Source organism: Benincasa hispida, chromosome 12, assembly GCF_027475165.1.
Source record: "Benincasa hispida cultivar pf3 chromosome 12, pf3_genome.v1.1, whole genome shotgun sequence".
NCBI classification, from domain to species: Eukaryota; Viridiplantae; Streptophyta; class Magnoliopsida; order Cucurbitales; family Cucurbitaceae; genus Benincasa; species Benincasa hispida.
Window position 1 is genome coordinate 19,481,075 of NC_143489.1, and position 23,639 is coordinate 19,504,713.

A 23,639-nucleotide genomic window follows, 5' to 3' on the forward strand; every position below is an offset into this window, starting at 1 on the left:
GACGTTGGGAATTAACCATATCAGGGTTACTCTCAACTAAGGTTCAACTTAATGACTTATGATGATAACAACTTCACATATTTAGTGCTTGAAAAGTTTACATTTCAATACAAGGTTACTATAAAGATTTATGTTTCAGTATAATCTCTTTATTGAGACTTAAGCATGAGAACCTATTTTTCTTTATTAAGTCACTCATTGGGCTAGTAGCTCACCCATTTTTAAAAGATTTATTTCCTCAGGTAGTGGTCATATCCCTTGAAGATAACTCTGCATCTGCTCTGCCACGTAAAGTCAAGGATTCTAGTAACCTATCAGCTAGGTGGTTACTGTAAATATTTGTACTCATGTTGTTATTGCATATAGGGACTAAGTTTGGAAGTTGGGACTCATGAGACTTATGTTGTAAATTTAGTAAATTGTTTTATGTTTAATGTTTGTTTGGCCATAGTGGTAGACCGCTGTGTTTGAAATTGTATGTTGTTATCAGATTTCTTAAATAGGATTAGTAGGCAGTAAGTGTCATAAAAGGGTTGATAATTGCTGCAGTCATGTCCTTGCCTAGGCTAAGAGAATAGTCTGGGAGAGAGGTGTGACATTTGCCCTTGTAGTTACATCTAGCTCCTTAAGTACCACTGATCCCTCTAATGAACAATAGATCATAGTTCCACTATGACTAAACCCCTCTCGGGCCAGGAGAGGGTGTGACGCCACATTGTTCAAGACTTGGAATCAGCACTTAAGGAAGCAATTATCTACTTACCCCTACCTTGAGGAATGAGTGAATTTCATCTTGTGTAGCTTTATTCCCAGCTCCCCAATTAGACGAATCTCCAAACTGGTAGGCTTGTTGAGTCGGCGATCTGACCACTCTCACTCATGCAAATCAAAGGACCACTCTCATAGGCAGGAGTTTACAACTCACTCAGGATTCAGGTCATGTTACCTATGGTCATTCTGGTGAAATGTAAGTCTCTATTATGAACAACATTATATAATGAGACTAAACATTTCATGGTCTCGTCTTATACAAACTCTTTTGTATAGAATATCCCCGCTCGCATGTCTATACATGAATGATCAGAATTAGATCATTTGTAGCACTTTACAATAATTGTAACGACTACAAAGCCGATTATACTCGTAGTGTCACTAGGATAAAGTAACCTTATCCATCTACTACAGATCATTTAGGTTATCACTTAAACATGATCCACCCGTATGTCTCTACATACATGTTAGTTTATTGATTTGTAGTTAATGCAACTAAAATATCATATATTTTATAGACTATGAATAAAATATCATATATTTTATTAAATACATAATGAGTTTGTTCAACAATGTTTACAAACTATAGGACCCTACGAGATTTAGGGCATCAACCCCAACATGAGAAGAGTGCTGCCACCCAGGCTATAAATGCAAGTGAATTATATTCTGAGAAGCTGGTCAACGCAAAGGAAGAGTCAGAGGGCAAGTTTTGAGTTTCCTTAATATAAGGCATGCTTGAGGACAAGCATGATTCTAAATTTGGGGGTGTGATAGCTTGTAGAAATATAAGCTATTGCAGCCTTTTATTTAGAATTATGAGGGTTGAGGAGCAGAATATGCGTTAACTTTGCTAAGAATTCATGTGGAATAATGAGGTAGCGTTGATCAGCACAGAGAATCCTCGCTAACCCTATATCATGCGTTATTTTGCGTCAAAATGTGTATTTTGTAGTTATCGCGGGAACCAGTCACATGCATTGATCCCAAACCATCACAAAGTTGATCGCATGCATTAATCTTAATGAAGATAAGTTGGTCGCATGAAATGTCGCAACTACAGTGATAACCATGATAGGAGGATGATTGCAAAGTGGGTAGAATGCGTTGGTACTTCAGAAGAAACAATCATGAACGCATACATTGGGAGTATCAAAGAGATAAGATCATAATGACATTTCACCTACCTCGACAGGTATGGCAGTGATTCAGAGTGGGATTACCAAAGCTGTCGGCATTTGAGCTCAATAAATAAAGCCTTGAAGCCCAAATTTAAAGCATTCTTGTGATCATAGACGACAACATGAGCATAAATTCTTTGAGAGTTCCTCATTTCCACAACTTCCTCCGATTGACGATCGGAGTTTCGCCGGAGATAGAGATTGAGAAAGACTACTCCACCACCCATCCATTGCACCACCGGCAGCCTGGGGACACATCAGATGGAAGCAAGAGATTGCCTAAATCTAGCCTTCTACCTCTCTTCTCACCTCTGTATTGTATTAGATTTTGGCTTAAGACATTAATACATTTTGTAGTCAATGCATCTATTTAATTCCTTCAACATCATTTTCATCATCTTCTTCTACTTTATCATTTTTTTCTTCCATCGCTTAGTTAAATGTAGATTACAAGAGTTATTGCATACTCAATCATGCAACATCAAGATATGACACATGTAGCAAACCACCGAAAAGTGTGCATTGCACGAGTATAGTGAATCAATCCTGTTCATTTAGTGCGAGGCTATCTCAATGCTTGTCTATGAGTGAAGTAGCTATAACCAACTGCCAGAGAGGGTAAGTAGTGAAACTCACTAAGCAAATTAAGCAGTGTTCCTAGAGATAGGAATAACCTGATACTCAATGCAACCATGCGTTATAGAGATATAAAGCATGTGACTGACCATTGAGAGGTATGCGATGCATTAGTGTAGCGAACTGGGATTGCACTTGCGACCAAACGTAAGGACTAGGTGATATCTCTTCCACAACTCTATTTCTCCATGCATTTCATTATGCATTAATAGTTGCCGCATTTCTACCGATTATTATAGTCAAACTTCAATTGTTTAGTCTGTTTAGCTAGGAGTAGGAGTAACAGATAGTTAATTAGCTAGGGGGTCGGGTTCGAGTTCAAGGTCGGGGGGATCCCTTCCCCGTCTCCAATCGAGGACTCGATTTAAATTCTTGGTTTGACCTCCATACCCGGTCAAATTGAGGATTCCCCATTCCGATCAAGTTGGAGACTTGACCTCGCAGGGAATTTTGTCATCCCTACCGTTAAGGAGTGTTTCTTGTTTTTTTTATCACAATGACCTTTTTTCTTAAAAAAAAAACTTTTTTCTTTTATCTAAACATAATAATAATAAATTAAAAAAGTTAGAAGGAAAAAGAAAGAGAAAATTGGATCTGATTCACCCATTTTTTTTCTTTAAAAGGAAACAACAAGTTATAGAATGAAAAATTTTGACCAATCATAAATCCTCATGCCATTTCTCAAAATAATGATGAAATTACAAATTATTATATTTGGAGCTAATTACAAGTTAACATGTTTCCCAAATTAAAATGGAAGGAAAAAAAAACTAATGGATCTTGATAAAGCCATGTGAATGATCATTGCAATGAATAAATTGACTTGGTTCAATTGGATCCTGATAGTTGGGCTCATGTTCAATTAAGGAAAAAAAAAGCTCTTATGACCTAAAGATCAACCAAACTCAAAATCCAATGGGTTGGGCACATAAAACATCCAAGTCTAAGCCCACATTGCCTCATGTAAGCTCTATGAATAAAGAAGTCTACCATTTATTTTGGAGTAGATAAATTAAAAGCTCCATAAAAAACTTAGAAAAGATTCATCAACCATCAAAACACTTTAAGCTCAAACATTCTTTCAAGACTTCAATTTTAAGAACATTCACACATTTCATCTCCCAAATGAAGTGTACACACCCAATAGAGAGATCCAATGGATCAAATGTTAGAGATCATACCATATTTGTATAAATTTACATAAACTCAAGTTCAACTCTACGAACTATATTTTTGCTGAAGCCTCATGTGAACATAAGTAATATAGCTCGATAGTACGATGGTGTTCGATAGGCAAGACTTCAATTTTAAGAACATTCACACATTTCATCTCCCAAATGAAGTGTACACACCCAATAGAGAGATCCAATGGATCAAATGTTAGAGATCATACCATATTTGTATAAATTTACATAAACTCAAGTTCAACTCTACGAACTATATTTTTGCTGAAGCCTCATGTGAACACAAGTAATATAGCTCGATAGTACGATGGTGTTCGACAGGCAATGCCTTAGCAAGACAAAGAATATTTTTGAATTATTTTTTTTTAAAGGTTAAGAGTATTAATGCCACATTTAAATGTCATAGTAGCATTATTGAAATAAGGTACACAGTTCAAAAGTATTTTCTAAAATTTAACCTTAATATACTTCCTTACACGTTATAACAATTTTCATAGTTCATGAACGATTTTTACATTAGGAAAAAATTGATGATTTGATTGTATACCCTCATAAGTTTATAAGATTGATTATTTGTTATATTGAAAGTTCGAGCATGTGATTGTAACAACGATAGAGTTTGGAGCTAGTTTAGTTTATTTATTATTATTATTATTTTTTTTTTTTTTGCAAAATTTGATTTTATTTATATAATTTATTTAGAATGTGTGGGTGAAGAAGGCAACGGAAAAATCCAACCACACGCGGCTTTCCGTCACTTAGCGGGAAGCACGTTTTAAACTGAAAAGCATTATTATTATTATTTTTTTTGAAAAAGCACACAAAATCTTAACCGAACTGATTCATCCTCCTCCACGTGTCTCAATCCTACGCCTTCTCCTTCCCGCGAAATTTCCTCTCTCTCTCCCACACTCGATCACTCTCCTCTCCCAATTCCCCATTTCCTCAATCTTCAACAAACCGTCACCGCAAAACCCCCCTTCTCTCCGGCCACCACCTCCTCCCTCCTCCATGTCCGAATCACCTCCCTCCGATCATCATCCCTCTCCCTCCTCCGCCAAGCTCCGCAAGATCCCTCCCATTCCCGTTCGCCGCGATTCCATACCCATTGCCGGAGACTCTGATTCCGATCATGAACATCACCTTCCCGAGGATCGCCCTCTTCAACCTGACGATTCCTCTATCATTATGGCCTCCTCTCTTGGGTTGAACCACATTCGGACGCGCTCTGCTCCATTGCCGCTAAGGACCTCTGCTGTTGGCACGCCCTCCAATTTGGGAGATAATTCCAGAAATAATGTCACCGTGGGGAACGATTCCGAAAAAAATGTTTCCTCCACTGAACAAGGTATGTAGATTGTAGAATGTAGAATGTTAACGTATGCATGTTTTGTTTTCTCTTTAGGCTCTGTTTTGGTGCGTGGATATGTAAGTGTGAGGATTGTTATCATTTAGTCCATCAATGGCTATTTGTTTTGTAAAATTTATTCGGGTTTCGTTAGGGAAAAAAGTTCTGTGGAGTCAATCAAAATCGTTCAGATATCCGACAGCTCTGAATCCTGATTTTGAGGTAATGATCTACATTTGGTTTTGTTTTCGTCTTATTGTATCTGTATCTGATTTTGTGTGTCGTAAAATGTGTACGAATGATGAGGTAGATTAGGTACGGAATGTAGTTCATCGATGGGTTTATTGTTTAGGGTAATCATGTAGCGTTTGGAAAGGAAATTCAGTCTCCACGGTTCCGTGCCATACTGCGTGTTACTAGTGGAAGAAAGAAGAGAACCCCGGATATCAAAAGCTTCTCTCACGAGCTCAATTCCAAGGGAGTTCGCCCTTTTCCACTTTGGAAACCTAAGGCATTTGGACATTTGGAAGTATGCGCTTCCTTCTACATCTCCTTTGTGCTAATGGCTGCTCTCTCTCTCTCTCTCTCTCTCTCTCTCTCCCTCTCCATCCAGCTATGTTGAATGAACCTACCTCTTGCTTGCTTTACTTTTCAGGAGATCATGGTGGCTATCAGAGCAAAATTTGACAGATTGAAGGATGATGTTAATTACGAACTGGGCATTTTTGCTGGAGATCTCGTAGATATACTTGAAAAGACAGACCAGTCTCAGCCTGAACTAAAAGAGGGTTTGGAGGACGTATTGGTGGTTGCTCGGAAATGTGCCACAATGTCACCTACAGAATTCTGGACGAAAGGTGAAGGGATTGTCCAAAATCTAGATGATCGGCGGCAGGAGCTGTCATTAGGGATTCTTAAGCAAGCCCATACCCGCCTTCTCTTCATCTTGACACGATGTACTCGGCTTATTCAGTTCAGAAAGGAGAGTGGATATGAAGATGATCACATTTTGGGTCTTCATCAACTTAGTGATCTAGGAATTTATCCAGAGAAACTTAGGCAGCTCGAACAACTTGACTTTGGTGATCCATTGACTGTGAAAGAAGAGAGTGAGCAGCAGCTAAAGTTGGTTGGTAAGGATCAAGTCAGTTGCATGGTGAAGCAAGATTTAGGTCAAAGTTTTAGTAATAGTGCTGGAACTGTTGAGCTGGACTCTGCCTTAAGTGTTGCTTCATCTACAAGCATGTACAGGATGGCATCCTGGAAAAAGCTACCATCAGCAGCTGCGAAGAACCGGAAAGACTCTGACTCTACTGGAACACCTTCTAAGGATAAACTTGAACTATTGCATGTACATGAAGCTAAGACGGGGAGCAACAACCAATTAAATACCCCATCTAGTCATATTGAGCATTCAGAAGTACCTCCTAAAGAACAAAAGGTATCTTGGGGAATATGGGGTTATCATCAAAATGCCACTTTTGAGAATTTGATGATTTGTCGAATTTGTGAGGTTGAAATTCCAACCATTCATGTTGAGGAGCATTCTCGAATATGTACAATTGCCGATAGGTGTGATTTGAAAGGTTTAACCGTGAATGAGCGCCTTGTACGGGTTGCTACAGCTCTTGAAAAGATACTAGAGTCTTGGACGCCTAAAAGTACACCAAGAAGTAGTGATACTTCCTGTGGAAATTTTGATACTGTCAAGGTTTCTACATCAAGTATGCAAGAAGAGGTTTTTGAGCTGTCATCTAGAGGAATCAATTTGTCATGTCGAAACTCTGAAGATCTGCTTGATTCCCTCCCTGTTACTGGCAACTCCTCCTTCATGGAAAGTCAGGATGTTTTTCCTGATTCATCATACAATCGACCATTTATTTTCACACCAGATCACAGTACAAAATCAACGTCAGCTGGGACTCTAACACCAAGATCACCTCTTTTAACACCCAGATCCAGCCAGGTTGAATTGTTGTTGCATGGACGAAAAACAATATCTGAACTTGAAAATTATCAGCAGGTAGTGTTTTCCCTATATCATACTAATATCCAATTTTTCCTTCAATTTTATTGAGCTTTCAAGGTATTACTATGGAGGATTTTTGTCACTTTTTTAATTGGATGCACAAACTTCATAAATGCATGGTATAACTCTAACCTCTATACTAAGATTGTGCTATAAATTATGTTCGGTGAATTTTCTTATAAGTTTGGTATATGTAATGAATGACTCCCCTTGTCATTATCATTCCACCTTACCAATATGGAATTTCACATAAAAAATCCAGAACTACTTTTAGTCTTTCTTAGTTTGTAAAAAGAACTTTCCAAGAACTCTTTCATGTTAAATGTCTCAAATAATATGTATGTGGAATAACAGATTTACAAATTATTGGATATTGTTCGTTCCATTGCAAACGTTAACAACTCTGGATACGGTGCATTGGAGTCCATGCTTGATCGATTAGAGGACCTTAAATATGCAATCCAGGATAGGAAGGTGGATGCCCTTGTTGTGGAGACTTTTGGAAGGCGCATAGAGAAGCTCTTGCAGTGAGTTGACTTACTTGTTTCAAAATTCAACTGCTGTACAATACATTATTTCATGTAAAAATACAAATTGTCAGTAGGTTACCATTTTTACTTTATTCTTGCATTAATATGACCTACTCTGCATCTTTTTTCTTTGACCTTTAGTGATTGATATTACTCACAATAGTCACATCTATTTCTATGGTTACATCCTGATATTTCTGCATTTACAGGGAGAAATATGTGCATCTTTGTGGGCAAATTGAAGATGATAAAGTAGACTCTTCACATGGCATGGTTGATGAAGAGAGTTCGGTGGAAGATGATACTGTTCGTAGTTTGCGTGCAAGTCCTGTTAATACATGCTCAAAAGATCGAACATCTATTGAAGATTTTGAAATAATTAAACCAATTAGTAGAGGGGCATATGGCCGAGTTTTTCTTGCCAGAAAAAGAGCAACTGGAGACTTGTTTGCAATAAAGGTCAGTATTTTAACAACTGTTAGATGGATGATAAATGAAGAAAGGAATATGCACAACTTCCTCCAGAAGTTCTGTAACAAATATCACACCAACATGACTAACGTGGTGATTTACATGCTGATGTGCTATACTGGTTTCCATACTATGCCAGACTAGGCTTATTATGGGTAAAGTTTGAGTCATTTGTTTAGCCGTGCTTATGAAAATTGTTTTTCATAGCCATTGAAAGTGCTTTTCTGATGTTTTTTTTTTTAAACTGCTCCTAATTTTTTTTTTTACTTTACTTATCGTGACTTCAGTTGCATTTTATATGCAACAAGTTAAAAACACAGTACATTCACATCATTTTATATCTTAAAAAATAGTTAACTTAAACTTAAATAGTTGTGATGATTTTGTTTCAAGTATTTTACATTTTCTTACCTACTTATGATTGTTTTAGTCAGCATCTTGTTAAATGATTTATTTGAGTCTGCAAACTGCATTTTTTAAAAAAATGTTTTTATGTACCAAAAAAAAAAAAAAAAGAAAAAGAACTTTAATTCTTAAGAGCAGCTTCATACTAGTCAGTAATGAAACTATCTGTGCTGTCACCCTTTTTTGGCTTTTAAGACATTGATATTGATGTTTGATCATACATCTGACCTGATAGCATTTTTTTTCCTTGTGTTTATTTTGTCTCTTTGCACATGTTGAAATACATATTGAACCAGGTAAATATACAGTTAAAGTCCATGGGAAAAATATTTGTAGTATCAAAGTTAAAATTATCAAATTCATTAAATGGGGGGGGGGGGGGGGGGTGGGGTGCGGCTTATCTTTGCTGTACTTTAGAGTAAATAATCTGTCTGCTGTACTTTAGAGTAAATAATCTGTCTGTGTATACTTCAGGTTTTAAAGAAGGCTGATATGATTCGCAAGAATGCAGTTGAAAGTATTTTGGCTGAGCGTAACATCCTTATCTCAGTTCGCAACCCTTTTGTGGTTAGTTGATTTTCAACAATTTATTTCCTTCCTAAAAAGAATTGTGTGTGAATGTTCATTTCTCATTTTTGTGAATGTGATTATGAACAGGTCCGCTTTTTCTACTCTTTCACATGTAGGGAAAATCTGTATCTGGTCATGGAATACTTAAATGGTGGTGATATTTATTCCTTACTGAGAAACCTAGGGTGCTTAGATGAAGATATGGCTCGTATTTATATCGCTGAAATTGTAAGAAAATGCTATTACTTTTTCTTTTCCCTTTCCTTTTCCTATACTAGAAATCTATCAAATCTTGCTTTAGAGAAACTGCTTTACCTTTTCCTATACTAGAAAATGCTATTACTTTTTCTTTTTTTAAATAAATAAATAAATTTACTACTACTACTATTATTATTATGATTATCATCATTATCGGAAAACCAACTAGTTAATGCATGGCTTTATACTTTTCAGGTTCTTGCTTTGGAGTATTTACACTCCTTAAATGTGATTCACAGAGACCTAAAGCCAGATAACTTATTGATTGGTCAAGATGGTCACATAAAGGTATGAAGGCTTCAGTTTTAATTTCTCTTTCAATATTTTCTAATTTTAGTCCTGTAGATATTATTATTTTTCTTATGGAAATATTCTGTATAAATTCATTATGTCCCTGCTGTTAGCTTTTATGGGAAGAGTGTCAAGAGCTAGCAGCATTTAACTTCTTATATTATGAAGTTGAATCTTAAGCAAGTAATTCTGTTTATGTTATAGACTTAAAATTATCCTCTTCAAAAATTTGGAATACGAGGCTGTTCAAATGTTCAAATTTTAGGAGGCATTCTTTTTCATGGGAAGGAAAAGCTTTCTCACTTATTCTATTGAGAATTTATTTCAGGATTTTAGGCGGGTGTGTAATGGGAAAAACCTCCCAAGAGCTCTCTCAATACAGCCATTTTAAAGACAGAGGGTACAAAGGTCACTTTCCTTGGTCTTTGTGAAGGAACCTTTGAAGGTCCTGACCGGAAACATGGATATTTCAATTTTTATTTTTATTTTTTATAAAATGAAAAATTACAGTACAAAAATTATACAAAAACTAAATTTACAACATGCCAACATAGAAAAGAAAATAGGAATTAGGGCTTAGAAACCCTTACCTTTGAAAATCTGATCTTCTTCACAAATTTCCTTCTCCAAATAAGTCACGAACAATCACGATCTCTGATGGCACGTACTGACACGAACTCGAAACCCTCGACTATGGACACCACCACAAGAAACCTTCTGTGTGCTCTTGGAATGAGAATCGCAGGAGTTGTGTGGGCTCTGTGAATTTTGGAAGAGAGGGAAAGTAATTTTTGAGAGGGAAAGAGTGGGAGATTTTTTGGGAAATTATAGAGAATCCTTCTAGGTCAATATCCGCGTCCTTTCTTTTGTAAAAAAGAAAACCACAGAAAAAATCTCATGTAACCTCCCACTAGTTATGTGAGGTGAGAGAGATCAGGAGAGAGAAGTTATTTCCCTCCCTAAAATTCAAAATTAATATAATTAATAAATTAATTTTAATTTAAAATCAAAACCATTATATACATATTTATAATAACTTATCATATATATATATAGATTATTTGTAACACTTTACAACACTTGTAACACCTACAAAGCGGGCCATATCCATAGTGTCACCAGAATAAGATACCAAACTTTATCCATCTACTACAGACCATTTAAGTTATCATTTAAACAAGATCCACCTGTATGTCTCTACATACTTGTTTAAATTACATGAAATAACCTCGAATCTTAATTTATTGGATTGAGTATATGCTTATAAAATAATACTTATTTTACTAATAACAATATGTTTATATAGAGTTTACAAACTACGAGATTACAAGGAGATATTGTAAAAAAAAAACAATTATATGTTATATATGATATAACATATAACTTATGGTTTAATATTGTATCATATATAATATAACCTATAGTTTTAGTTCTTTCATCAATGGTATTTAATATAAATCCCATTTATATTAAATACAATTACATCAATCCAATTCACATAATTAATATTTGAATTATATTCAAATACTTATTTTCTCTCAACTAAATTTTATATTATAATGTATTAAATACATTATAGTAATTATATAATATATACAAATTAAATTAATTATATCACATATAATTAATTCACTCACTTAATTTGAACAATTCAAATTAATCAAAAATTGATTTTCATTAAATTCCGGTTGAACTATAGAGGGGACCTCATGGACCTGTAGATTGAAGCTCCAATGGTACTTGAATAACTAATTAATTATTTAACATCCATTAACTATCGGTTATTCCACTAAAGACCGATAGTTGTGCTCTTCGCACTACAGATATATTTCTATGTTCATTGGATATAATTAGTCAATAGTGTGATGACCTTTTAGAAATTGCTCGTAAGTATAGTTAGACCAAAATTACTGTTTTGCTTCTATAGTTACATCTAATTCCTTAAGTACCACTGATCCCTTTAATAAACAATAAGTCATAATCCAACTATGGCTAAAACCCTCTCGGGTTAGGATAGGGTGTGATGCCATATTGTTCAAGTTCCAAAATCAGTCCTTAAGGGAGCAATTTTTTTACTTACCCGACGTCGGAGAAGAAGTGAATTTTGTCTTGGGTAGCTGTGTTCCTAGTTCCTTAATCAGACGAATCCTCAAAAGGGTAGGTTTATTGAGTCGGTGATCTGGTTACTCTCAACCATAAAAATCAAAGACCACCTTCATATGTAGGAGTTCACAAATCACTCAGGATTCATGTCATTTCATTTATGGTCATCATGGTGAAATGTAAATCTCTATTACGAACTACGTTATATAATGAGACTAGTCATTTCATGGTCTGATCTTATACAAACTCCTTTGTGTAGAATACCCGGCTCACATGTCTCTACCTATATGTCTCTATATATATGTTTAAGCTACAAATGATAACCTTAGATGTTAGTTTATTAGTTTGTGGGTTTAATGCTACTAAATGTCAAATAAAACATCTCATATTTTATTAAATAAATAAAATGTTTGTATAATACAATTACAAACTACAGGACATTTAGGACATCAACCTCAACAATCTCTTACTTAACCTGAAGCTAGTGGGGTGTATAATATACAAGTCATACTAATATACAAGTACAAAAAGTAATGAACTAGTATGCAATACAAAATCTCCCACTTGCCCTAGATTAAATATGGCTTGTCCTATGGATCCATACCTTGCAGATGACCCTCAAACACCTTAGCTGTGAGGGCCTTTGTAAATGGATCAACAACATTGTGCTCCGAAGCTATCTGTGTGTCGATCACATCCCCTCGATGCACAATCTCTTGGATGAGATAATATTTCCGCTTTATATACTTCCCACGTTTGTAACGATCACGTCCCTTCGATGCACAATCTCAGAAGCTATCTTTAAACTTCTGTTGCATTAAATAAACATACTCATATCTTGAATAATCATCAGTAAAAGTGATGTAGTACTTAAATTCTCCTCTTGTCTTAACATTCATTGGACCATAAAGGTCTGAATGTATTAGTTCCAAGGATTCTTTGGCCCTGTGACCTTTTCCAATAAAAGATCTTCTAGTCATTTTGCCTTCAAAATAGTCTCACACACAGGTAAATAACTTTCTTCTAACTCGCTTAGAAGTCAATTCTTAACCAATTTCTCAATTCTATTGAGATTGATGTGTCCTAACCTTAGTGCCAAAGACAGACATTTTCTTTAGGAGAAATTTTAAGTATTTTATTTTGAGTTACCACAGTTTTAAACATTTCAGTGTTCAAGAGGGCTTTAATTACTAATGGTCTTAGCATATAAAGATTATCTTCGAGACTAGTGAATCGAATCGTTCGAATCGAGCTGCCTAGTACCCGAATCGAACCAAAATGCTTGAACCAACCGAACCGGATGCGAACCAATCGAGTCATGAACCGAATCGGACGAGATCCAATTTTTTCTTTCCGTCTTGGAGTGTTGCAACGCTATGCCTAGCATTTCAATGCTACAGCAAGAACAAAGCATTCTTCCTCATCGTAGCGTTGCAACGCTGCGGTACAATTAACACTGTACAACTGCGATCTTCATCGGAAATTCACCGAATTGAGTCTTGTTTTCTTTAGAACTTCACCGGGAACATCATGAGCGACTCAACACAGACAAATACAGACTCGATCACAATTTATATGCCCAAAATACGGGCCCTTACAAACCAATTTTGTAAATTAAAGCTGTAAATCTAAATGACCAATCTCGAAACATCCAATAATTATAAACCATTTACATTCTATACACATTCATCATATGAGCACAGAATGAAAAACCCACCATTACTGTAATTCAATTCTGGAAATTAAAAAAAAAAAAAAATCGGGACCAAAATCACACTCTAATACCAATTGAAGGAACCTGTGAAGACCTTGAGCGGAAACATTGTCCCAATTTTTTTTTTTTTTTTTTTTTAAAGAATGCAAAATTATAGAACGAAAATTATACAAAAACTAAATTTACATCATGCCAACATAGAAAAGGAAATTGGAATTAGGGCTTAGAAACCCTTACCTTTGAAGATCTGATCTTCTTCACGAATTTTCTTCTCCAAATCAGTCACGAATAATCACGATATCTGATGGCCACGTACTGGCACGAACTCGAAACCCTCGAACTATGGACACCACCACAAGTAGAGATGTCCAAAAAATCTACGGGATCAGGGCCCGTGGGGACCCGCCCTGAACGAGGCGGGGAATCCCCGAATGCACGGGGAATGGGGGAGCGAGTGGAGAATTTTTTTCCCCCATTTACAATTCGGAGCTAGGGACGGGGAATATATTCCCCGTCTCCGATCTCGACCTCGACCCCGCCCCATTTTCCTGTCCCGTCCCGGCTTTGTATAAATTATAAAATTTTAATATATATATATATATATATATATATATATATTCATATTAATATTGTAGACTTTATTAAGATAATTATAGATATTTTAATTATTTAAGTTCAAGATTTTTATTATTTTAATTCTTTAGATGTTGTAATATTTAAGTTAGGATGCTCTAAATGTTGAATTTGAATTTTTACAAATTATGAGAATTTAGCATTTTAATTATATTTTTTAAATTGTATGTGCATTATTGTTTTAATTAGTAAAATTGATAATATTTCATTTAAATGAAAATTCCATTGAAAATGTTTAAAGAATTATAAAAAAAATATATTTAATTGAAATTAAAAAAAATGTTAGAGAAAAATAAAGGCGAGAAATTTTTCCCCGCGGGGAACTCGATCCCTGTAGAATCCCCATGGAGAATCCCCGCCCCATTCCCCGCAGGGAAATTCGCGACGGGGAATGGAATAGGGGAGTAGGGACGGGGACGAGGAAGGCTTCCCCATCCCCGCCTCGTCCCGTGGACATCTCTAACCACAAGAAATCTTCTATATTTTATTATTTTTGAGAGGGAAAGAGTCTAGGAGATTTTTTTGGGAAATTACAGGGAATCCTTCTGGGTCAATCTATGTGTCCTTTATCCAGTAAAAAAGAAAACCACCAGAAAAATCTCATGTAACCTCCCACTAGTTACATGAGTTGAGAGAGATCAGGGAAAGGAAGTTATTTCACTCCCTAAAATTTAAAATTTAAAGTTAATATAATTAATAAATTAATTTTAATTTAAAACCAAAACCATTATATACATATATATAATAACTAACTTATTATATATATATATATATATATATATATATATAACATATAACATATGGTTTAATATTGTATCATATACAATATAACCTATAGTTTTAATTCTCTCATCAATGGTATTTAATATGAATCTCATTTATATTAAATTCAATTATATGAATCCAATTCACATGATTAATGTTTGAATCATATTCAAATATTTATTTCCTCTCAACTAAATTTTATATTATAATGTATCAAATACATTATAATAATTATATCATATATAATTAAATTATATAATTAATACCCTCACTTAATTTGATCAATTCAAATTAATCAAAATTTGATTCTCATTAAATCCCGGTTGAGCTACAGAGACGACCTCATGGACCTATAGATTGAAGCTCTAGTGATACTTGAATAATTAATTAAACTTCTTTAATTAAAATTTTCAATATCCATTTACTGTCGGACACTCTACTAAAGGCCGACAACTGCACTCTTCGCACTATAGATATATTACTGTGTCCACTGGATATAACTAGTCAACAAAGCGATGACCTTTCACAAATTGCTCGTAAGTACAACTAGGCCAAAATTACCGTTTTGCCCCTGTAGTTACATCTAACTCCTTAAATACCACCGATATCTTTAATGAACAATAAGTCAGTCCAACTATGATCAAACCCCTCTTGGGCTAGGAGAGAGTGTAACGCCACATTGTTCAAACCCCGAAATCAGTTCTTAAGGGAACAATTTATCTACTTACCCGAAGTCAGGGAAGGAGTGAATTCCGTCTTGTGTAGCTGGGTTTCTAGGACGAATCCCAAAATTGTAAGCTTATTGAGTCGGCGATCTGACCACTCTCACCCATTCAAATCAAAGGACCACCTTCATAGACAGAAAGTCACAATTCACTCAGGATTCAGGTCATGTCACATATGGTCATTCTGGTGAAATGTAAGTCTCTATTATGAACAGCGTTATATAATGAGACTAATCATTTTGTGGTCTGGTCTTATACAAACTCGTTTGTATAGAATACCTTTGCTCACATGTCTCCACATGAATGATCAGGATCAGATCATTTATAGTACTTTACAACAATTGTAATACCTACGAAGCGGGTTGTATTCGTAGTGTCACCAAGATAAGGTATCCAACCATCTACTACAAACCATTTAGGTTATCACTTAAACATGATCTCCCTATATGTTTAAGTTACAGATGATAACCTTGGATGTTAGTTTATTGGTTTGTGGGTTTAATGCTACTAAATGTCAAATAAAACATCTCATATTTTATTAAATAAATAAACGTTTGTATAATAAAATTATAAACTATAGGACTCTAAGAGATTTAGGCCATCAACCCCAACACTTTGGTCCTTAAGATATCAGTATATACCTCAGAAGATTCTACTAGAACTGTGCTTTCAGAGGTGCATTTTGTTGAAATCTAGCTTGTAGCTGCTGCAAAAACTTATTTATATATCCTTCAGATAAGCTGCCAGGAATCTTTTAAGAATAAGGTAAAGGTTGTTTATATGAATGTGGGGTTAAAGCCATCATACGAGTGCTGTGGGATGAGAGGAATAGTAGGATTTGTTTAGAGAATATATGGGAGTCTATATTTATTTTTGGCTTCCGCCGTATTTATCCCTTTTCTATTTAAGCTGATTAGAGTTACTTTTTATGTAAGCTACTACAGGTTTTGGGTGCATTGATGTATCGTTTCTCCCTATTTCTTTTCTAATTCTAATCCCCCAAGTAATATAGTTCTAGCACTAAAGCAGAAGAAGTTGGTATGAAGATGCCAAATATCGCCTGTGTAGATAAAAAAAAATTTAAATATTAAACAAAAGGTCTAATTTCGTACTTCTTTAAAATACTTTCCTTGCTTTTCTTGTTTGTTTGGTTCCTCGGATTATAATGTTGGGTTTGTATTTGTATTGTAAGGATCATTAATACAATGTAAAACTTTTTGGTATAGTTATTATTGGACTTGTAGATTATGAAGGAATGAGAAAGATCAGGAATCTCTTATTACTGTACGGTTAGTGCATTAAGAACATCACTGCTACAACGATCATCTTAAGGAATATGTGGAAGTGGAATGTTTGAATACTTATTTTGTTTGGTAGTCAAGGAAGAAACTGTTGATTCTTTAATAGGTTTTTATGTCGCATATTGAGTGAATTCTCTTTCCAAGGATGCTATTTCTAATGCCCCGCCTCCCTCCTCCACGTACACACATTTTTATAGTGTGTGTGTGTTTTTTTGTTTTTTGTTAATTTTTATTTTTTTTAATCTCGCTTCAAACTTCTTGAGAAACGTTGCAACTGTTTTTGCTTGTTACCTCTTAGAAACCTCTTCTCCTTTTTGTTACAGTTGACAGATTTTGGGCTCTCCAAGATTGGTCTTATCAATAGTACAGATGATTTCTCAGGTCCATCAATCAGTGGAACTGCTTCACTTGGAGACAGTGGACCAACATCTCAATCTTTGTCAAAAAGAGAACAGAGACAAAAGCACTCAGTAGTTGGTACTCCAGATTATTTGGCTCCTGAGATACTTCTGGGCATGGGACATGGTCTGTAACCAATAGGCGTAGTATCCTTCTTACAAGAACTATTGTGAATTATTCTCAATGAAGCCTTATTACGTAATTATTTTTGTCTTGTTTCCTGCAGGTGTAACTGCGGATTGGTGGTCTGTTGGAGTGATTCTTTTTGAGATGCTTGTAGGAATACCGCCGTTCAATGCAGAAAATCCACAGGTTGAATTTGCTACTAGTATTCTTAACTATGTAATGAATGACACATGCAGTGTACAAGGCTGACCATATTTTAGAATGCGTAATTTTTCTTCTAAGTTCAATTTAATTAGGAATGAATGCAGACAACCTAAACAATAGAAATGTTCTTCATTTCAATTGCAATTCTAAAAAAACATTAGTGAACATAACTTTAGTATTTTTATTACATACCTCAAGTTTTTTTTCCTATTTATTTTTATACCGACTCTGTCATTCTAACAGATCTTAAACACTAGCAATTAACATCTTGCCCCTTAATTTCATGTATAAATCTATTCTTATCTTTTTTCTTTTAAAAAAATAAAAAAAAGAATCAATTCTTATCTTGTTTGTGCTGAGAAAGTTCCTCTTGGACTGCAATTATAGCTTATTTCAGGAAGACGTAAGGTCTATTTTATATTATGATTACATGACAGTGCTTTAAAGGAAGAGTCAATTTTTTCCTATCTAATCAATGCTTCTAAGATATGTAGAAATAATGCACAAAATATTAAGTGCACTATTTGATAGCATATCTGGTTGGTGCAATTGGGATTTGAAAGTTTAATACAGGGCATTGTAGCTTTTGTTTCATTGGTATTGCATTGGATAACTGCCCAACATTGTGATTGACCAAGGGAGTTATTGACATTGCAGCAAATTTTTGATAATATCATTAACAGAGACATACCATGGCCCAAAGTGCCTGAGGAGATGAGTTATGAAGCCCAAGATTTGATTGACAAGTAAGATTCATTGAAACCTTTTCTGTTATAACACCATATCAAAAGAAACCTTTTCTGTTATAACACCATATCAAAAGAAACCTTTTCTGTTATAACACTATATCAAAATTTACCTCTTTCAGTTTATTTTCAGTCTCAAATGGTTGTTTGATTTTATCTCTTCTATTTTTATAACAAGAAACAAAAAAGAGAGAGTACAAGAATCCAAAATCTACAAATTGTAGACTAAGAAAGATAATATGAAAAAAAAGAAAAAGAAGAGGGCAAGCTAAAGATGGACATTAAGAATAAGCCCCACAATTACTCCGAATATCATTTTGATAATAGTTATAGAAAAGTTTAGATAAGGAATAATAATGGGAAGCTTTGATCTTGATGAATAAAAAATGATCTAAGAACTTATCTTAAAAAATTCTTTGATTTCTTTCCAACCAAATCTTTGAAAGAGTTGCTTTGGAAGTAATAATCGAATCTTCTTTTTCTGGGAAGAGACGGACACGAAGGAGATGGCGATTAATTGGCTTTTAATCCTCACCAATAACCCAGTTCATATTAAATTGATCGAGAAAAAGGTACTCCAGCAATGATATGAACATGGACAGTGAAAGAAAATATGAATCTGATCTTCTGGATTCGTGTGCATAAAGGACAAACTGAGGGAGATAATCCCGTCGAAGGAAGTTTGATGTCGCACATATTCAGACATAGGATAGTTTACTAGATCAATCCATCTTAGAACCCTCCTAGCAAATGTTGACCATGATATAAAATGCAATTTATTTATTTTATATCAAAACTAATTAAAGTCATATTTGTGAACCCCTTTTGTAATAAATTATTAGTTCTTTCGTTGTTAATATTTTGTGTCGACATATTGTAGTAGATATGAGCCAAGTTGTAGTCAACTCAACTCGTCTATCCTAGTCAACGTTCAACTAGGATTAAGTGGTCTTGAATCCACTGTCCTATTGATCCTCTAATATATATGTTTATATACATATATTTAATTTCTTTATAATATTGTTTTTGTACTATTAGCTAATGAGATAGATGGATGCCAATCAATTGGAACGTATCAGATTTGACCTTGGATAACTTAACACATTTGGACAATCAGTTATGGTAGTGTCAAGCCTGAATTTGGATAGATTGTAGTTGTTAATTAAGATTGAGGTGATTAACATAGAGTATCAACCTCCATTCGAACCAAGTACCACAATCTATCTACCGTTTTCTGCAATTGATGAAAGAAATTGAGTTTATGTCTATCTCAAGAATGATAAGAGTGCATAGATTATGTTTTCTATGAATGCTAATGCATTATGTTTCAGATTGCTGACTGAAAATTCAGTTCAAAGACTGGGAGCTACTGGAGCCAGAGAGGTAATTGTGTAATTTCTGGCAAAAAGCAGTAGTTTTGCTAGGTAATTATGATTTATGAAATGAAATGAAATATTGGAACCGTATTCTTCTGTCAGGTGAAGGAGCATCCTTTCTTTAAAGATATTAACTGGGAAACACTTGCAAGGCAGAAGGTATTCATCATTGTTGCACGAAACAATTGGTTGACGTAGTCATTTAAATTTATGAACCTGAAAGAAAGTTCTAATTTTTTACTACAGGCCATGTTTATACCATCAGCAGAGCCACAGGATACAAGTTATTTCATGAGCCGTTATATATGGAATCCAGAAGACGAGGATTTTAATGGTGGAAGTGACTTTGATGATCATGATTTGACCGATACTTGCAGCAGTAGTTCATTTAGTAACCTACAAGATGAAGACGTAAGCTTGCATATAATAGTTTGCCTGCCGTGAACGTATGCTTTTAATAAACTTAATCATTTCTGTTACCTTTTCTCTGGTATTTATCAATCGGATCCTCAATAAGAATTGCTACAATGTCAATAAAACATATGAGTAATTGTAATAGCATAGTTTAGGCTATCTATCGCCAATTAGATCTCATGATCTAAGAAAAAGAAAATCCCCATCTTTGTTTGGTGGCAACCAATGATCGTGTAATAAAATTGCATGGACGCACAGATGTCATATTTGACTAATGATACTTACCCATATTAAAATCCCTGGATCAACAGTTAAGAATAAAAAAAATGCACATCATTCATGGTTGTATGAATCTCTTAATCATATTCTTCTCCCCCTTTTCACCAGTCCACTTGGATTTAAAGTAAATAGAATTGAGAACTACCCTATCTATATTGAAACAAAAGCGGATGTTCATGGTGGAAAATATTCATCATAGAGGATCTAGTTCAGTATATGTCAACTGGCTGTTGTATGACGTGACTGTAGGTTTCAATTAAGCTTTTTGATATCGTGCACAAAGTACGGACAAATAGCTTTAAATCTACGAGGCATTGCAATGTTTAAATTGGAAGTGGATGCTCGTACTTTTTATTTTCTCTCCCTTTTAAATCTATATAAAGCCTTGGGACTTTGAGATTGTTATATCCTCCATTTTGATTGATTGGCTGTCAATGTGATACAGGGAGACGAATGTGGTAGTTTGGCTGACTTCTGTACATCAGCCCTTTCTGTGAAGTACTCGTTCAGCAATTTCTCTTTCAAGGTAAGGCGTGCTGGGACTAGAAATTCTCTTTTTTCCATGGAAGATATTTGCACGGTATATTTCATTCAAAGTAGTGAACAGAATAATTGTGATTTATAGAAAATCCAATATTCTCACTAATGTTGGAAATGTACTTACTCAAGGTATATAAACTTTTAGAATACTTTGTTAAAAACAATAATAGATGCATCTTTAGAATGCGAAGAAACAAATGAATCCAAATGGTCTCTTAGAAATTCAGCTGTTGTCATAGTTTATTTCCCTTCTAATTGACGTTTATAGAAATTCCACTTTTAAATTACTGTTGATAGAAATCCCTAATGTCTTGAATTCCTGATTTTACTGCGTTTTAAGTCGTTATGTAATAGGTTCATGAATGATATAGTATATTTTTTGTCTTTTAAGGTTTTTCTCACATATAAATCTAAAACTGAGGTTCTTGTTCGTTAGGTTAGTCCCTGTTTAGGCTTCATTTGAACTTTTGTTTTTGTTTTTTTGTTAAGTTGATCTTTCTTTTAATTCCTTTAAAAGTTTATATGCTTCTCTTGTCTTTGACTGTGTATGTGATAGTTAAATACTTGTGATCTCAAGGAAAAAACCTATTACCTTCTGTTATTTCAAGAGGGTATATGCCTTATTTTGTTGTGCAAACATCTTTAGATATTTCTTTGGGTTTTGGTAGTTATTAGTCTTTTAGAAAAAAAAAAAAAAACACATTTTTGTAAATAGATTAGTAAGCAGAGAAAAATCAGTAAATAGGTATTAGATAAAAATAAGGAAAAAAATCCCGGACACGTCTTTCGTCATCAGTTTATTAAGAGGTTTTGGTTCAAACTACCCTTTAATAAACTTGATGTCTTTTGGATCTTTTTGAAACGAAGGCTTCAATTCTTTGCTTGTTTGGTGATTGGGTTCCCAAAAGTACAGAGCTTAGCTGCAAAATATATAAATGAATTGTACTGTTTCAAATATTTTTCAATCTTCGGAGTTGAAGAGAAATAAGAGAAATTTTAAAGTAAAAGTTGATAAGGTCGATGAATTTGGATAAAGGACAAGTTTTTAACTCATTTCTGGAATTTTATCATGGAGTTTTTAAATTCTTTTACTTGGTTAATAAGGTAGAGTTCTTTTTTTCTTTTGCTTTCTTTTTGTCAATAATTTTCCTTTACTATAGTTTTAGTTTTATAATCTACCACTTCTAAGTTCTTGTTCTTTCATTTATTTTTTATCTCAAGTTTTTACAGTGATTCAATTTCGTAAGTTAGTTTTCTTTTGAAGCAGCAAGAAATTGATGAGTTTTATTTTCAGTTTACCTCTTTATATCTAAAATCAAATGAGAAACTTCTATAAATTTTGATAACTATTTAGAAGCAAAGGTACTAACTTAAACAAGGACCAAAAGTCAAAGGATTACGAGTAGAAAAGAAAGAAGATAGAAATTTGGGTATAAATCTTACTTTCTATCATTATATTGTTATGATCCAGCAACAACTTTCATTGTTTTGCAGAATTTATCTCAACTGGCTTCCATCAATTATGATTTGGTTGTGAAGAGCAGTCAAAACTCACCAGATGTATCAAAACCATCCATTCCTTGAAGCTGATTTAATTACATGCCATCTTTGGCTGCTTCATCAACTGGTAACGATGAAGAAAGCTTGGCATAACTTTTAAACTTGTTTTGTTTTATTGCATAGCTCAGCTGTAGTGAGGCTTTTTAACCCTTATATTATTACTGTCAGGAGCCCACACATTTATGTAGCTATTTTTGTAAGAATGTACATTAAAATTATTATATTTCATTTTCAGAATTCTGTAAATATATGTATATATATATATGTTTTTTAGTTTAAAATTGGGGAGACGTGTATTTTCATGACTCAAGTGCAACTCTGAAGTGTATTTTCATGATGTTAGATGTTACATTTTCTTAATATGCTGTTTGAAGGATTTTATCCAATGGACTGTTGATAATCAATTTCTGGAATTGTGGTTAAGTGTTACACAATGTTTGAATGCAAGTCTATTATCTATACATACTCCAATGATGGTAGGTTCTCCAATTTCTCTTAACGACAGTGATCCGTTAGACAACCCGCCATCGGAATATCACAACCTTGTGGGTGCGTTATAATATTGCACCTCGACGAGGTTGGATATCGACAGAAATGAACTCTTCATTCCAGTACCGAAGCCTGTAGTTTATAAACGATTTAGAAACCATGTTGAGATTGACTTTGAATTTATTTAGAATTAAACTAAAAATAGAGGTTAAGCAAATAAAATAAAAACCCTATGATATAAATCTTTCTCAATATATGTTATAAAGGCTGTCATTCATTTATTGATTTTCCATCTATTATGCAACTGAAGTATGTACAATAATTAAAACAGAAAATCATGTTTTTTCTACGGAAGTTGCAACTGGTAAGATCAATGTTTAAGATGAGCAACTGATACACTAATGGGTAAACTTAATAAAAATATATAAAATAAAGTAACTACAATATATATATAAGAATGATGAAAGCTAAACGTATAAAAAGTAATTGAAACATGAAAATAGTTTTCAGTATACCTTAGAAAAGTAATCTCCAAATGGTTGACAACAATTAGACTCGAAAGATGAAAAAAAATATGTGTATAATTCGAAG

General features: G+C 34.2%; 1 protein-coding gene and 1 long non-coding RNA gene across 3 annotated transcripts; one reads left to right on the forward strand and one right to left on the reverse strand.

Moving 5' to 3' along the window:
• Nucleotides 1-4,709: 4,709 nt before the first annotated feature.
• IRE (AGC (cAMP-dependent, cGMP-dependent and protein kinase C) kinase family protein) lies at nt 4,710-22,875 on the forward strand. Of its 2 annotated transcripts, XM_039019668.2 has the most exons (17): nt 4,710-5,120; nt 5,275-5,342; nt 5,473-5,649; nt 5,776-7,143; nt 7,504-7,676; nt 7,889-8,138; nt 9,030-9,122; nt 9,213-9,353; nt 9,579-9,671; nt 17,239-17,440; nt 17,541-17,626; nt 18,302-18,390; nt 19,722-19,773; nt 19,869-19,925; nt 20,013-20,177; nt 20,905-20,985; nt 22,494-22,875. In XM_039019668.2, the coding sequence occupies exons 1-17, from the start codon at nt 4,784-4,786 to the stop codon at nt 22,581-22,583; spliced, it is 3,522 nt and encodes a 1,173-aa protein (XP_038875596.1). In that variant the 5' UTR covers nt 4,710-4,783; the 3' UTR covers nt 22,584-22,875. The 2 variants fall into 2 exon arrangements, with proteins under 2 accessions (XP_038875596.1, XP_090163916.1); XM_090307790.1 differs by lacking the exon at nt 5,473-5,649 and having other exon boundaries at nt 4,711-5,120.
• Nucleotides 7,440-10,515, reverse strand: LOC150031838 (uncharacterized). The gene is made up of 2 exons (XR_016525063.1): nt 10,265-10,515; nt 7,440-7,709 (listed from the first exon to the last, which is right to left on the reverse strand). It is a non-coding gene; the product is annotated as an uncharacterized LOC150031838 (long non-coding RNA).
• Nucleotides 22,876-23,639: the final 764 nt, after the last annotated feature.